At 60.9% G+C, this 16,319-nt stretch overlaps 1 protein-coding gene across 1 annotated transcript; it reads left to right on the forward strand.

Moving 5' to 3' along the window:
- The first annotated feature begins 242 nt into the window (after nucleotides 1–242).
- On the forward strand, nucleotides 243–10,546 carry CABP7 (calcium binding protein 7). Its single transcript, XM_068161716.1, has 5 exons — nucleotides 243–577; nucleotides 6,596–6,739; nucleotides 8,293–8,405; nucleotides 9,279–9,432; nucleotides 9,562–10,546. Exons 1-5 carry the CDS (start codon nucleotides 469–471, stop codon nucleotides 9,687–9,689), a joined length of 648 nt encoding a protein of 215 aa, XP_068017817.1. The 5' UTR covers nucleotides 243–468; the 3' UTR covers nucleotides 9,690–10,546.
- The last annotated feature ends 5,773 nt before the right edge of the window (nucleotides 10,547–16,319 follow it).

The following is a 16,319-nucleotide window of genomic DNA, read 5'->3' on the forward strand; positions in this document are numbered from 1 at the left end:
CCTCGGCCCCGCCATGCCGGGCCCCACCGGGGAGCGTGGCCCGGTGGCAGCAGCACCCCGAGGGCTGTGAGCGGCCGCGGGTCTGCCGGGGTGGGGGGTGTGGGGGGGGCAGCCCCGGAGCGGCATGGCCAGCCCCGACCCCCCCGCTGCCGCTGCTGCCGGGATTTAGCCGGTGCCTGGATGCTTTCGCCTCCCGCTGGCACTTCGGGAGGGCATGTCCCTCCGGGCCCCGCCTGCTCCCTGACTGCCCGGTGAAGGGCTCCGCCGCCAGCCCCGTCCCGCCACCGGCCCCGGAGAGGGGCAAGCGCCCGCCCGCCCCGGCCCCGCTGCTCCGGTGGGTGCCGGGCGGGGGGGGGCGCCGGTAACTTGGGTTTTAGCGTCTCCTCCGGTACCGGCTGGGGACAGCCCCCCCGCTCCGTTTCTTGACGGGATTTGGGTTAAAACTTCGGCTTTTGGGGAGCCCCGAAGATGCCTTTCCACCCGGTAACGGCGGCTTTGATGTACCGGGGGATCTACACCGTCCCCAACATCCTCTCCGATCAGCGCCCAGTGGAGATCCCCGAGGACGAGCTGGAGGGTGAGCGGCTGGGGGAAGGACGGGGTCGCGGGGGGTGTCTGGGGGGTGTCCAGGGAGCATCCCATGTGGGGTGCAGGCGGAGGGTATCATCCCTTGTGGGGTGCTGAGGGGGACTGCGGGGGGGGCATCCTATGCGAGGTGCAGACTGGGGAGCGGGGGGGCAAAACCCCGTGTGGGGAGCTGTGGGGCTTGTGTGCGGGCCCTGGCGTGGGGGGCTGCAGGTTAAGGGGGGGCATTTCTTATGAGGAACTTGGGGGACACCCCATATGGGGTACTGGAGGTGCTGGCAGGGGCATCCTATGTGAGGTGCAGGCTTGGGGGTCCCCCCCGGTGAGGTGCTGGGGGGAAGGGGGGAAGCATCCCGTGTGAGGTACTGGGGTCTGGGGGGGGGCATTGCACGTAGGGTGCAGGCTGCGGGGAGCATTCCTTGCAAGGTGCGGGGGGCATCCCATGTGGGGTGCTGCTGGGGCATCCAGCTGGGGGGGGCTGTAGGAGTCCATCCCATGTAGGGTGAGGGCCGCCGGGGGGGGGCTGCATACGTGGTTTGCAGCGGGGGCCACCCCATGTGGGGACTGGTGGGGCTCATCCCTTGTGGGGTGCGGGCTGAGGGAGGCTCCCGTTCCATATGGAGCGTTGGGTGCTGTGGGGATGGGGTGCGCGGTCGTGTCCCCCCTCCCCGGGCGGCTGAAGGCGAGCGGGATGCGGATGGATGAAGGGATGGATGAGGAGGGAGGAGGGGAGGGAGGGAGGAAGGAAAGCGTGGGAGAGAGCCGGGCAGCGGGAGAGGGGGGTGAGCCCCGGGGGGGGGGTCCCGTCCCCGGTGTCGCTGCCGTGACAATATGACACAGCAGGGACCGGCGGTGGCGGCGCGGGGCTGGACCCCCCCGGCGCGGCAGGGCCACCCTCCCCGCTGTCATATTATGACAGTGGCTGCCGGTGCGGGGGGCCCCGGCGGGGCTGGCACCGCTGGCGCTCCGGTTCCCCCCACCCAGGGTCACTCACCCCCCCGCCCCGCGGGGCACGGCGGCCCCACGCAGTCCCGGTGCCCGGAGGAGCGACCGCTGGGGCTGTGCCCACTCATGCCATGAGCGGGGCCGGGCTCAGCTCGCTAGCCCCAAAATGGCTTTTTCCACCCCAAAAGTTTGCCGTGGCGGCCAGACAGGCGTTGCCGGTGCCCCTACCCCCCCTCCCGAGCTTGGGGGGTCTCCGGGGAGCACAGCACCCCTGGGGCCCATCCCTGCCCCTGGCACCAGCATAGAGAGGGACACTGGGGCATGGGCTGGGGAGGGGATAAAGGGAGCTCCGTGATGAACCTGCAGACTCAAGTGGGGTCCGGGGGGGGGAAACTGAAGCACAGGGCCTCAAGGTTGGGGTAAGAGGACTTCTACCCCAAAGCCTGGCCAGGAGCTGCCATGTGGAGGCAGGGAGAGGGGGGCACGGTGAGTGTGCCAGAGCTGTGTGTGAGTGAGAGTGTGAGTGTGTGTATGAGTGTGAGAGTGAGTGTGTGTGAGTGAGTGTGAGTGTGAGTGTGTGTGTGTGTGTGTACTTAGTGCCCTGTTCCAGCCTGACTGCAGGGGCTGGGGGCTGCTCTGTACTGACTGTGTCTGTGACCCCCTGCGTGCAGCTCCACTGCTCCTGGAGGTGCTGGGGGGGGAGAGGTGCTTGGGTGCACACATGGTGGGCACGTGTCTCTGTGTCTGTCTGTGCACATGGACAGCCTCACTGCAGTGTGTCTGTCTGTGCACATGGAGAGCCTCACTGCAGGGTGTCTGTGTGTCTGTGTGCACAGGTACAGGCTCACTGCAGGGTGTGCATGCACGAGCACAGCATCAGAGCAGGATGGGTTTGTATGCACAGCCCTGCTGCAGAGACTGTCTGTCTGTCTGTCTGTCTGTGCCCAAGTACAGCTCTGCCCAGGGTGGGCTGGGTGTGTGCACACTCAGTCCATCTCTGCACTGGGGCTGCTTGTGTCTGCCTGTGCACACACAAGCACAGCGTCACTGCAAGGTGTTTGTTACTGTGTCATGTGTGCACCAGCAGAGCATCACTGCAAGGTGTTTGTGTCATGTGTGCACCAACAGAGCATCACTGCAAGGTGTTTGTGTCATGTGTGCACCAGCAGAGCATCACTGCAAGGTGTTTGTGTCATGTGTGCACCAGCAGAGCATCACTGCAAGGTGTTTGTGTCATGTGTGCACCAACAGAGCATCACTGCAAGGTGTTTGTGTCATGTGTGCACCAGCAGAGCATCACTGCAAGGTGTTTGTGTCATGTGTGCACCAACAGAGCATCACTGCAAGGTGTTTGTGTCATGTGTGCACCAACAGAGCATCACTGCAAGGTGTTTGTGTCATGTGTGCACCAACAGAGCATCACTGCAAGGTGTTTGTGTCATGTGTGCACCAGCAGAGCACCACTGCAAGGTGTTTGTGTCATGTGTGCACCAACAGAGCATCACTGCAAGGTGTTTGTGTCATGTGTGCACCAGCACAGCATCACTGCAAGGTGTTTGTGTCATGTGTGCACCAACAGAGCACCACTGCAAGGTGTTTGTGTCATGTGTGCACCAACAGAGCATCACTGCAAGGTGTTTGTGACATGTGTGCACCAACAGAGCATCACTGCAAGGTGTTTGTGACATGTGTGCACCAACAGAGCATCACTGCAAGGTGTTTGTGTCATGTGTGCACCAACAGAGCATCACTGCAAGGTGTTTGTGTCATGTGTGCACCAGCAGAGCATCACTGCAAGGTGTTTGTGTCATGTGTGCACCAGCACAGCATCACTGCAAGGTGTTTGTGTCATGTGTGCACCAGCAGAGCACCACTGCAAGGTGTTTGTGTCATGTGTGCACCAGCAGAGCACCACTGCAAGGTGTTTGTGTCATGTGTGCACCAGCAGAGCACCACTGCAAGGTGTTTGTGTCATGTGTGCACCAGCAGAGCACCACTGCAAGGTGTTTGTGTCATGTGTGCACCAGCACAGCATCACTGCAAGGTGTTTGTGTCATGTGTGCACCAGCACAGCATCACTGCAAGGTGTTTGTGTCATGTGTGCACCAGCAGAGCATCACTGCAAGGTGTTTGTGTCATGTGTGCACCAGCAGAGCATCACTGCAAGGTGTTTGTGTCATGTGTGCACCAGCAGAGCACCACTGCAAGGTGTTTGTGTCATGTGTGCACCAACAGAGCATCACTGCAAGGTGTTTGTGTCATGTGTGCACCAACAGAGCATCACTGCAAGGTGTTTGTGTCATGTGTGCACCAGCAGAGCATCACTGCAAGGTGTTTGTGTCATGTGTGCACCAGCACAGCATCACTGCAAGGTGTTTGTGTCATGTGTGCACCAGCAGAGCACCACTGCAAGGTGTTTGTGTCATGTGTGCACCAGCAGAGCACCACTGCAAGGTGTTTGTGTCATGTGTGCACCAATCCAGTGTCACTGCAAGGGGTGTGTGTGTCTGTACATGCACAAGCACATCACTGCAAGGTGTCTGTGCACACACAAGTGAGCAGCAGCAGTGTGAGCAGTGTGTCTGTGCACACACTAGTGCAGCAGCAGTGCCTGTGTGCACACAAATGCAGCAGTGGTGTGAGCAGTGTTCACCTTGCTGCAGGGGGTGCACAGCAGTGCAGTGGCACTGCAGGGTGGCTCAGTGTGTGCACAGCAGTGCAGTGGCACTGCAGGGTGGCTCAGTGTGTGCACACCAGTGCAGTGGCACTGCAGGGTGGCTCTGTGTGTGCACACCAGTGCAGTGGCACTGCAGGGTGGCTCAGTGTGTGCACAGCAGTGCAGTGGCACTGCAGGGTGGCTCAGTGTGTGCACAGCAGTGCAGTGGCACTGCAGGGTGGCTCTGTGTGTGCACAGCAGTGCAGTGGCACTGCAGGGTGGCTCTGTGTGTGCACACCAGTGCAGTGGCACTGCAGGGTGGCTCAGTGTGTGCACACCAGTGCAGTGGCACTGCAGGGTGCCTCGCTGCAGGGGCTGCACACCAGTGCAGTGGCACTGCACAGCCTGTGCCCTCCTCACTGCAGTGCCTGCTCTCACACTCCCTGTGTGGGCAGGCTCCAGGGCGTTGTGGCAGTGCACTCATCCTGACACAGCACCCATGGGTGCTGATGGGCCCCGGGGTGCCCCCAGCCCAGGCTCCCCTCCTTCAGCAGCCCACCTGTGGCTGCAGGGCTGGGGGAGCTGCACGGTGGCCCCGCGGCGAGGTGCCAGGCTCCTGGGGTGCTGCAGGGCAGATGTGCTGCACACCTCCTCTCACCCACTGCTTGGGGGGGACCTTTGTGGCACCTGGCTGCCCTCCCAGCCCTGCAGCCACCCCTTGGGGGCTCACATTGGAGCTGGGTGCTGCTGGATCAGTGGAGGGAAGTCAGGGTGCCCCAGCTGTGGGTGGACAACCTGCTGGCGGCCGGGGTTGGCCACTGGTGGGACACGTCCTGGCCTTGCCCCCATACCCTCAGCCCCACGATGGGGAGCAGGTGATCCGGGATGAGCATCCTCAGAGGATGAATTCTGGGGGGGGCTGGACCAGGGCAGGGCTCCCCAAGGGCACAAAGGGACTCAGGAGCATCCCCCACGCTCAGGCAGGGGTGCTGGCCATGCAGCTCAGGCCCAAACCCTCCCAAACTCCTTCCAAACCCCTCAGAAGATGTCACCAGTTGGCTACCATCCAGGCAGGGACATCCCCAGATGCTGGGGCTCGACAGCACAGCCCCAAACCCGATGTTCTCAGCTCGTTTCTCTTGCCTAGCTCCAACACGAAGCCTCTGGCAGCAGCCAAGACCCAGTGCCTGCTTACACTGCCTGGTGCCCGCAGCTTGGCTGCACAGTGAAGGAAGAGGGACCCAAACCCCCTGCCCTGGCTTCCCCCTGTTCCAAACATCAGCTCCCCTTCATCCCCTGGGGGACTCCCAGCTCTTCCTCTCAGGGTGCATCAAAAAGGCTCCCCAAAGCGGAGCAAAGCCCTCAGTGAGCAGGGGGTGGGATGGAACCAAGGGGCACCATGAGGCTTCTCATAGAGCCACAGAGTCAATGCGGCTGGAAAAGGCCTCAGAGCTCATCAAGTCCAAGCTGTCACCCAACAGCTCCTGACAACTGAACCATGGCTCCAAGTGTCACATCCAGTCCCCTCTTGAGCACCTCCAGGGATGGTGACTCCACCACCTCCCTGGGCAGCACATCCCAATGGCTAACAACTCTCTCTGGGAAGAACTTTCTCCTCACCTCCAGCCTAGACTTCCCCTGGCACAGCTTGAGACTGTGTCCTCTTGTTCTGGTGCTGGCTGCCTGGGAGAAGAGGCCAACCCCCTCCTGCCTACAACCTCCCTCCAGGTTTTGGTTGGGTGACAGCCAGCACTGTGCCTCAGTTTCCCCAGTGCCCTCCCTTCTCCCTGTCACCTTGCAGGGACCTTCCCCCATGCCCACGGGGCTCCAGAGCCCCCCAGCCCTCCCACTTTCTCCCCCTCCCCATCCCATCTTCCTCTGCATGAGCTGAGCACCCAGGTCCCCTGGTACACCTCTGCCTGAAGCATCAGACAGCTCCAGCACCCACCCTGTAACCCTCTGACGGGGCCCTGGGCTGCCCAGGGGGCAGGGATGCTCCCTGCCGTGGGGTTCCCTCACTCTGGTGGGCACCCCAAGCTCAGGCATGTCCAAAGAAGCTGTTCTGGGGGCAAGATGCTGAGGTTCTGGGCTGGGGAGGGCTGGGTGGTGGCAAGGGCAGAGTGAGTGCTGCAAGTGGGTGGCCAGAGTTGGAGCAGAGATCTTGGGGTCCAGTGGGGTCCTTCTGGGGAGGCTGGAGCCTCCGTGGGGAGGCTGTGGGGCACCAGCAGCTGGTGACACCCTGTGTATTTCTCTGTGTGTGTGTCCTGCCATGCCTCACTTCTCCCTCTGGAAGGGGGGAGCCCTGCAGAGCACTGTCCGTGGGGAACCTGAGGGGCCCTAGGGCCGGGGGGCAGGGGGTGGATGGACTCATCCCTGACTCCTGGACTCATCCCTGCCTCCCCCTCACAGAGATCCGCGAAGCCTTCAAGGTGTTTGATCGGGATGGCAACGGCTTCATCTCCAAGCAGGAGCTGGGCACGGCCATGCGCTCCCTGGGCTACATGCCCAACGAGGTGGAGCTGGAAGTCATCATCCAGCGTCTCGACATGGACGGTAGGACCCCAGCGCCCCGCGATGGGGAGAGGGATGGCAGCTCCAGCACCCTTCCCTTTCTTGAGACACCCAAGTGCCCTCATTCCCACCCCACGGGGTGGTGGCTGCGGGGCCGGGCGCAGGATGCAGGATGCAGGAGGGTCTGGTCCAGGCTCGGCCCCGTGCCCAGAGCCTCCTATTCATCCATCATCCTCATCCTCATCACCACGACTGCAGCTTTGCTGGGGTCTGAAGGATCCCAGAGCACTCTGCAAACCTGCTGGGACCCGGCCGCCGGGGCTGCATCCTGCACCCTGGGTGGGATCCTGCCCTGGGGGCCATGCCCTGCTCTGCCAGGCTCCAGCACTCGCTGCCGCTATCGTCCTGTGTCCCTGTCGCTGCTGCGCTCACTGGGACCTTCAGGAGCGGGTTAATTTATTGGTTTCCTCCCCCCCGCATTTGAAAGCCTTTCCGGCAGCGCTGCCAGGCGCCGCTCCCTTCATTACTCATCGTTAGTGCCGCCCTGACAGCCCCGCCACCGGCAGCCTCCGCAGCCCCGGCATGCGGCCACCCCACGCCGTGTCCCCCCCGGGATGCGGCCACCCCACGCCGTGTCCCCCCCGGGACCGCGGCCACCACAGGGGATCCCCACACAGCGCTGGGGCCCCAGCCAGAGGTGGAGTTCCGGCTGGCGTTTGGGGTCCTGGGTGGTGTTGGGAGTCCCCAGCTGACACTGCGAGTCCCCAGCTGACACTGCGAGTCCCCAGCACACGCTGCTGGAGGTCCCCAGATGGCACTGGGGAAGGGGGGTGGGGGCAGACGGCACTGAGGGGTCCCTAGGTGACATTGAGGGTTCCCAGATGGCATCAAGGATCCCAGATGGCACTGGAGACGCTGGGCAGTGTGGGGCATCCCAGCTAGTGTTGGGGGACCCCAAACTTTGTTGGAGGTACTTATCCAGTGTGAGGTCCCTGGTTGGTTTTGAGGGTCCCCATCCAGTGTTGGGGGTGCCCAGCTGGCACTGGTGATCCCCAGCTCACACTGGGCATCTCCAGATGTCACCAAGAGTCCCAGATGGCACTGGGGACCCTAGAGAGAGTTAGGGATCCCAGCTGGTGTTGGAGACCTCACATTTTATTGGAGGCACATACCCAGGCTTGGGGTCCTTGGTTGGTATTGGGGGTCTCCAGACAGCATTGGGGAGCTCCAGAAGGTACTGGGGCCCTGACCCTGAGTCCCCCTTAACTCAGCTGGAGGTCCCCAGCTGGCATTGGAGTCCCTTAGCTAGTTTGGGGATCCCCTGGCCAGCCATGGGGGCCTGGCTGCTATTGAGGGTCCCCAGCCAGCTTGGGGGTCTCTGGCTGGTGAAGTCCAAGGTCCCATCATAGCAGCTGCTGGTCCAGGCCATCACGGGTGGACTTCAGTGGCTCCTGGGTGGAATGGGGGAAGAGAGGCTCTGGGCACTGCCTGACCTCCCCAGGAGCCCTGGCCAGGGACTGTCAGTGGGGGGACAGTGGTGTCACACGTCCCCCCAGGCCCAGGCAGGGGGTGATGGCCACCTCCATGTCTTGCAGGCGATGGGCAGGTGGACTTTGAGGAGTTTGTGACGTTACTGGGGCCCAAGCTCTCCACCTCGGGCATCCCAGAGAAGTTCCACGGCACCGACTTCGACACTGTCTTCTGGAAGGTAGGGACCCCCCAGCCCCCACCCAGGGGCACCCAGGGCTCTGGGGGATGGCTTTGGGGCAGGGCTGGCATTAGCATTAGGGCCAAGGCTGGATCTGAGGTTAAGGCAAAGGTTGGGATCAAGATCAGGGGGTAGGGTCAGGGTTTCAGCTGGTTTGAGGGTCAGGGTTGAGGTCAAAGTTTAGGAGCAGCATCAGGGTTGGGGTCAGGGCTGGAGTTAGGGTGAAGGTGTCAGAATCAGGCTCAAGCTTTTGGGTAGGGTCAGAGCTAGAGCTGGTCTAAGGGTTAGGGTCAGAACTGGGGTGAGGGTTAGGTTTAGGATCAGGATTAGGGTGAGTACTAGAGGTGGTTTAAGAGCTAGGGACAGATTTGGGGTCATGGTTAGGATTAGGATCAGAATTGGGTTCAGGTCAAGAATTTGTTTAAATGTTAGGGTCAGTGTTGGGTCAGGGTCAGGTCTGGGACCCGGGTTAGGGTCGGAATTAGGGTTGGAGTTAGGGTGAGGGTCAAGGTCGGGCTCCAGCTTAGGGTTAGTTTAAGCATCAGGGTTAAGGTCAGGTTTTGAGTTGGTTGATTGGTCAGGGTTAGGTTTAGGATCAGGGTCAGAGTTAGGCTTAGGATGAGGGTCAGGGTACAGCAGCCAGAGGGCCCAAGGTGGTGGATGGTGTGAGCACCCCTGGGTGCCCCTCACAGGAGCAGCTCTGCCATGGGGTCAGTAGGACACCTGCCCTTTCCCTGCCCCCTGTGGGGGGGATCCAAGGAAATCCCAGCACCCGAGGGTGCCGGGGTCCCATCCCCTCCCCGCCCCCAGCATCACTGTGCCCCTGGCCGCGGGGTCAGCCCCGGTCCCTGAGCCCCTGCCCGCTGCCCGCAGTGCGACATGCAGAAGCTGACGGTGGACGAGCTGAAGCGGCTGCTGTACGACACCTTCTGCGAGCACCTCTCCATGAAGGACATCGAGAACATCATCATGACAGAGGAGGAGAGCCACATGGGCACGGCCGAGGAGTGCCCCGTCGATGTGGAGAGTGAGTGCCGGGAAGCCGGGGAGGCCCAGACGCTGCCCCCGCCCCCAGCCCCGAGCCGCGGGCATGGCGCCGGCTCCCCGCGGGTGCGTGGGGGGGATGTGGGGGTGACCTCTTTCCTCCCTTCCCCAGCCTGCTCCAGCCAGCAGATCCGTCAGACCTGCGTGCGGAAGAGCCTCATCTGCGCCTTTGCCATCGCCTTCATCATCAGCGTGATGCTCATCGCTGCCAACCAGGTGCTGCGCAGCGGCATGAAGTAACGGAGCCACCTCCACCCAGCTCCTGCCACCGACCAGAGCGAGGCGTACCGGGACAGACGGACGTCCACCTCCACATCTGACTCAGACACACGAACCCCCGCCCTGGGACGGGAGGGGCGGGGGGCGCAAACCCGAGGAGAGGCCACCCCGCGCCGGGTCCCCGCCGCGCCGGGCGATGCGAGCGCATGGCTGCTTGCAGAGCATGGGGGGATCCGAGACCCCCAAAATCACTGACACGCCCCCAGGCCCCCCCCCCACGCCGGACAAACCAACCAGTAAGTGCATGTCCCGTGCATGGAGCCCCGTGTGCCGCCCTGCCCTGCGCCGGGGGTGGGTCAGAGCCCCCCGCCCCGGGCGCGGGCTCCCGTCGGGCTCGCCGACACTAGCGCCTATCGCTCGGTAATCACGACACGAACCAAATCACCCCTAAGCAATACTCGCGCCCGAGGTGGCTCCTGCGGCTGGGAGCGTTTGCATGGACTTGGCTGCCAAGGGCTGGATCTCACACCCCCACCCCGCCTGTGCCCCCCACCCCCGGCCCTGCGCCGGGCCTCCGTTTCCTCCCCTTCCAGATGGTTCCCCATCTGCTTGATGCACTTTGAGCCGACCCAGCCCAGGAAGAGCCGGAGCGACCCCAAGGCTGGGGAGCCCGCGCCGGCCAGGGCCACCCGCCTGCCCCCCTGCCCCTGCCCAGCCTGTATGTAGCACCCACCTGGGCACCGGCCTGGTCTGAGTGTGAGGCTGTTGCTCATTCCTTGGAGTTGGTTCGGGGTTATTTTGGTCTTCTTTTTTTGGGGTCTTTTGTTTGGTTTCCCTCTTCTCTTTCTTTCTCTTTTCTTCCCTTTCTTCCTGGTTGGTTGTTTCCAATCTGAAATAAAACTGGGATTTCTGAAGTGCCCTGGGCTGCTGGGGAGTGCTGGCAGTGTTGGGGGGAGAGTGATGGAGAAGGAGTGATGGATGTCAGGCAGGTGTAGAGCCATGGGAGCACCCATGGGTGCTGCCGAGCTTCTGTCAGTGTGTGTGCTCCATCTGAGCAGGAGAAACTTCTTTGGTGTGAGGCTGCTGGAGGCCTGGAGCAGGCTGCCCAGGGAGTTTGCGGAGTCTCCTTCTCTGGAGGGCTTCCAACCTCCCCTGGCTGTTGTGCCCCTGGGCAAGCTGCTGTGGGTGCCCTGCTGGAGCAGGGAGGTTGGACAGGGTGGTCCCTTCCAGCCCCTACCATGCTGGGATTCTGTGATTCTGTTGCTGAGGCCTCCTGCCAAGGGAGATGGGCAATGGCTATGGGTTCATGGCTCCACCACCAGCATCCTGAGGGCCTGGAACCTCCCCAGATTTGGGGCTGGAGGGGACACAGCTCCTCAGTGGCTCCCACCTGCATGTTCCCCATCCTGGTCCAGCTGTGGACCCCAGTGTGGATCCTGCTGCAGATCTCACCATGGATTCTGCCATTTCCTGGGGGGCAGAGGGGGAGCATCAAGTGGTTTTATAGTGCTCCTCCCCTTTCCATGCCCTGTTATTTGATGTGGGCACTTGCTGAACGTTCTGAGGCCTCCCAAAGTGCCTCGGCAGGAGGCCACACAGCAGCAGAAGCAGCTTCCCCAAAACACTTTTACTCGGTGTCGTGGCAGATCTGAGAGGTGTCAGGATCTGGTCCTTGGCCTGGGAGTTCAGAGGGGCTCTGGAAGGATCACTGGCCTCCAGCCAGGCTGTGGATCCTGCCCCAAGGCTGGCAGGGAGGAGAGCACCCCTGTGGCTCCTGATTGACACCATGGTGAGGTCTAACCCCTGCAGCGAGCGATGCCAAATCGTGGCCTTGCCCCTGCAGCCCGGCGTGGTGATCACGGCTGGCTGTGCCGGCGGGGGGGAGCCCTGCCTGCCCACTGGCTCACCCCTCTGTGAGCCCTGCCTGCCCACTGGCTCACCCCTCCCTGAGCCCTGCCTGCCCACTGGCTCACCCCTCCCTGAGCCCTGCCTACCCACTGGCTCACCCCTCCCTGAGCCCTGCCTGCCCACTGGCTCACCCCTCCCTGAGCCCTGCCTGCCCACTGGCTCACCCCTCCCTGAGCCCTGCCTGCCCAATGGCTCACCCCTCCCTGAGCCCTGCCTGCCCACTGGCTCACCCCTCCCTGAGCCCTGCCTGCCCACTGGCTCACCCCTCCCTGAGCCCTGCCTGCCCAATGGCTCACCCCTCCCTGAGCCCTGCCTGCCCACTGGCTCACCCCTCCCTGAGCCCTGCCTGCCCAATGGCTCACCCCTCCCTGAGCCCTGCCTGCCCACTGGCTCACCCCTCCCTGAGCCCTGCCTGCCCAATGGCTCACCCCTCCCTGAGCCCTGCCTGCCCATTGGCTCACCCCTCCCTGAGCCCTGCCTGCCCAATGGCTCACCCCTCCCTGAGCCCTGCCTGCCCACTGGCTCACCCCTCCCTGAGCCCTGCCTGATGCATTTTTAATGGCTAGTAGATTAAAATAATAAATAAAGCCAGGGGAAGCTCTTGGTGCCCTGAGCCTACCGGTAAAAATGGTGCCCCCCACCGTGGGCAGTGCTGGGGGGGCAGGGGGTTCCCTGCTGTGAGGAGCTGGGGTGGAGCAGACAGTCCCTGGGGTGTCAGGGCTGGGGCAACCCCAGTCTGCACCTGCCTGGAGCCCTGTTTGCTCCCCAGATGGGGAAAACCTCTTCCCTTGTGCCTGCCCTGGGTTTCCAGCGCTGTGCCAGGGAGGGGGGGGGAGCAAGGGCCTCATCTGTAGGATGCCAGGAGGACTTGGTTGTGTTTCATTGATTAGGAGTTTGAGGCTGGGGTTGGGTTTGGTTCTGGGGGGTTGGTTGTTTTGGGTTCTTTGTTGGGGGGGGGGGGGGTTGCTGTTGTTGTTGTTTTTAGTTTATCTTGTTCAATTTCTCACACAAATTGAACTGAACATCCAAATGAGAAATGAAAATGGGAAATGCTCCATGGCAGGGAAATGATTTCAGCTGCCTTGCAAAGGGCTGGGGGGAGGGCCTGGGGGAGGAGGAGGGGGGGAAAGGGAGGCTCTGTGCCCATAATGAAATTCCATCCATCTCCCCCAGGAAGTTTGGATTGGTTTAATGGACTGGCATTTCGCAGAGCAAGCCAGGGGGGTCTGTGTCTTTAAGCAGGTCTGCCAGAGAGGCTGTGAGCAAACATAAGGGAGCCTGAAAGAAATAAAGAGAGAGAGAGAGAGAAAAAAAAAGGGGGGGGAAAAGAAAGAAAAAAAAGGGGGGGGGGGGGGGAAGAAGAAAAAAAAAGAAGTAAAAAAAAAAAAAAGAGAAAAAAATTAAGAAAAAAGAAAAAATAAAAGAGAAGAAAGAAAAAAAAAAAGAAAAAAGAAAAATAAAGAAAGAAAAACAAAGAAAAAAAAGGAAAAAGGAAGAAGCATAAAGGAAAAAGGAAGAAAAAAGGGAAAAGAAAGAAAAATAAAGGAAAAAAGAAAGAAAAAAATAACGGAAAAAAGAGGAAAAAAGAAGAAGACAAAAAGGAAGAAAAAGAAAAAAGTGGAAAAAATTAAGATAATTAAAGAAAAAAGAGAAAAAAAGGAAGAAAAAAGAAAAATAAAGGGAGAAAAAGGAGGAGAAAAAGAAGAAAAAAGGAATAAAAATAAGGAAAAAAAAAAAGAAAAATAAAGGGGAAATAAAGGATTAAAAGAAGGAAAAAAAGAGAAGAAAAAAGGAAGAAAAATAAAGGGAAAAGGAAGAAAAATAAAGGGAAAAAAGGAGGGGCAAAATGGGGGGGAAAAAAGGAAGAAAAATAAAGACAAAAATGAAGAAAAAAGAAAAGACAAAGAGGAGAATTTAATTTGCTAGGAAATACAAAAATTAGATAAAAGGAAGAATTCCTTCCCCCTCAGCTCTGCTCTGCAAAGCTGCTGAATTAATTTTAATGGGGATGGGGAGAAGGGATTTCTCCAGGCAGGTTTTGGGGGTGGCAGCTCCCGGACGCAGGAGCAGCTGTGCTCAGCACCAGTGTCCCAGCCCCATGTCCCAGCACCAGTGTCCCGGCCCCGTGTCCCAGCCCCGTGTCCCGGCCCCGAGTCCCGGCCCCGTGTCCCAGCCCCGTGCCCCGGCCCCGCTCTGCTCTGCCCTGCCGCAGCCGGCCCCGGCTCGCTGCTGCTGCGAGGCGACGAAGCTCCTCGGTAATTTGATTAAATGCTCCCTAGGAAGGGGGAAAAAAATCTTCCCCCAGCTGGATGAAGGAAGGCGCTGGGGAGGTGCGGGGTTGATGGAGAGAGGGGAGGCGGCAGGGAGCTGAACCCTGAGCAGGTGCTGCCGGCCGGCCCCGCCGGACAGAGTGAAACCAGCCCCAGCCCCCGGGGGCTGTAGGGCAGAGGCCGACGCGGCACCAGCAAGTGTTTGGGGCTAGGAACGATGGATTTGGGCAAGGCTGGGCACTCTCTGGTGCTGCAAATAGTGTGAGGTGATCTCAGACCCATCCCTGTTCCTGTCCCCTCTCCTCATCCTCAGGCTTGTCTCATCGTCATCCCTGCCCCCATTTCCATCTCCATTCTCAGCCCCATCCTTATTTCCACCCCTGACCCTGTCCTGTACTGATCCCTGTCCCCATCTCCATTCCCCTTTCTATCCCTTTTCCTATTCTGTTCTCATCCCTATCCCCATCTCCATCCCTGGCTCCATTTCCATTCCTATTTCCCTATATCCCTGTCCTGTCCTCATCCCTGTCCTCACCCATGTCCCTATTCCCCCTTCCCATCCCCATCCTGTCCCCAATCCCTGTCCTCATCCCCATCCTGACCTCATCCCCACCCCCCTTCCCTGTCCCTGTCTTCCACTCTCTCCCAGCAAGAGCTGCCAGAGGACAGCAGCAGAGCCCAGCAGGGCTGCGCCTTGGCAGGGGCCCAGGACCTGCTCATTTCCCTAAAAGCTTCCCAACAAATGACTCCTGCTCCTGCTCCTGCTCCTGCTCCTGCTCTGCAACAGCCACCTTGGCCCCTGCCAGCACCGATGTGCCACAGCCCCACATCGCCCAGCCTGGGGCACTGAGACCTGCTGAGCCCCATGGAGCATCCTTGGGGAGCTGGGTACCGGCTGTGCCCTGCAGGGCTGCGTGGGGACTGCTCAGAAGGGGCTGTGGGGATAGGCCCAGGGGCAATGGTTTGGAACTGGAGCAGGGCAGGCTCAGGTTGGACAGCAGGAGGAAGTTGTGCACAGGGAGGCTGGGGAGACACTGGGACAGGTTGCCCAGGGCTGTGCTGGAGGCTCCATCCCTGGACATCTTCAAGCTCAGCCTGGCTGTGTCCCTGTGCAGCCTGCTCTGGCTGGAGCTGTCCCTGCTGCCTGCAGGGGGATGGACAGGATGCCCTTGGAGGCTCCCTTCCAACCTGATGCAATCTGTGAATCTGCCTCTGTGAAAACTCAATCCCCAGTCCTGCTGAGGCTGGGAATGCTTCCACTCCCAGCTTTCAGGCCTTCCTGGGAGCATCAGGCTCAGTTTGGCTCCAGGGGAGCAAGGAGGAGCTCAGAGGGGCTGTGGCTGCCCTTGGTTTGCCACCATCACTGTCCCTCACAGGCAGGCTGCTGCAGGTGCTCTGGGCTGCTTGGCCAGGATGTGCTTCTCCACCGCATTTCAGCTGGATCTGGGAAGAGGTTTTGGAACCATGAAGCTTGTGGGGGTTGGGTGAGACAACACCTCCTGAGCAGCCATCCCCACAGGGATGTTCCAAAACCAACCCCCCCAGCTCCCTGGGGCTCCCTCCTTCACTGTGCCAGGGGCACAGGGATGCACATCAAAGTGAGAGCAGCCAAAGCCTCCACTCCAGAGCATCCCACAGACCCTTGGGGGGTTTGTTTTCCCCTCTCCCCCCACCTAATTTGGTCTCCACTCCACCCCTAGAGACTCCCCCACATAGGTGCCCCTTGGGTGCTTTTTGCCCAGCTCCTACAAGGGGAGGCAAGGATGGGACCCAGGCTGATGTCACATCCTCGGAGGCCAGGCCCTTGGGTCCCACTCCCCAAAGGCCACCAAGCCCAGGGCTCAGCAGAGCAACTGCAGTCGCAGTGGGGAGGATAAAGTCACCCTTCAGCGTGGCTCAGAGCCTCCAGGCAGGGCAGGTTTCCCTGCTGCAGCAGGGCTCAGGCAGCTCTGTGCCCAGCTGCACCGTGGTGCCACCCAGCCCCTGCCCCTGCCCAAGCTTCATCCCAGCTCCAGGCGCGCTCGGGCCGAGGGCTCCCGATGGCCACCTGCCCACACCCCGAGGCGGCAGCTCTGCCCCACGCTGGGCAGCTGAGCGTGCTCCAGGCCAGCCTTGGGCAAAGGCAGCTGGCTCCTGCCTGAGCTCTTCATGAATCTGGCCCCACCAGCTCCGTGCCCGTGCCAGGCCAAACCTGAAATGCACTGGCAGAGGGTGCAGCCTCCTGGCCGCGCTCCGCGGAGCTGCTGCTGGGCTGCCGCCTCCTGCACGCCCGGCTGAGGAGGAGCACCCACCAGAGCCAAGGCCAGGGCCTGGGCTCGTGCCTGCCCTCCTGGAAGGATCATCAGAGGGCTGGAGAACCTCCACGCTGGGCACAGGCTGGGAGAGCTGGGGCTCTTCAGCCTGGAGGAGAGAAGGCTCCAAAGCAGCCTTCCAGGACCTGAAGGGAGCTACAGGAGAGCTGGGGAGGGACTTT

This window comes from Melanerpes formicivorus, unplaced genomic scaffold (genome assembly GCF_026170545.1).
Source record: "Melanerpes formicivorus ecotype bairdi unplaced genomic scaffold, bMelFor1.0.p_v2 SCAF_60, whole genome shotgun sequence".
NCBI classification, from domain to species: Eukaryota; Metazoa; Chordata; class Aves; order Piciformes; family Picidae; genus Melanerpes; species Melanerpes formicivorus.

Excerpts from the sequence above, each read along its gene's own strand:
- CABP7 (XM_068161716.1), top strand. The coding sequence starts at position 469 with ATGCCTTTCCACCCGGTAACGGCGGCTTTGATGTACCGGGGGATCTAC. Across the intron at positions 578-6,595 it reads CCCCGAGGACGAGCTGGAGG|AGATCCGCGAAGCCTTCAAG; the intron begins GTGAGCGGCTGG and ends TCCCCCTCACAG. Across the intron at positions 8,406-9,278 it reads TCGACACTGTCTTCTGGAAG|TGCGACATGCAGAAGCTGAC; the intron begins GTAGGGACCCCC and ends CGCTGCCCGCAG.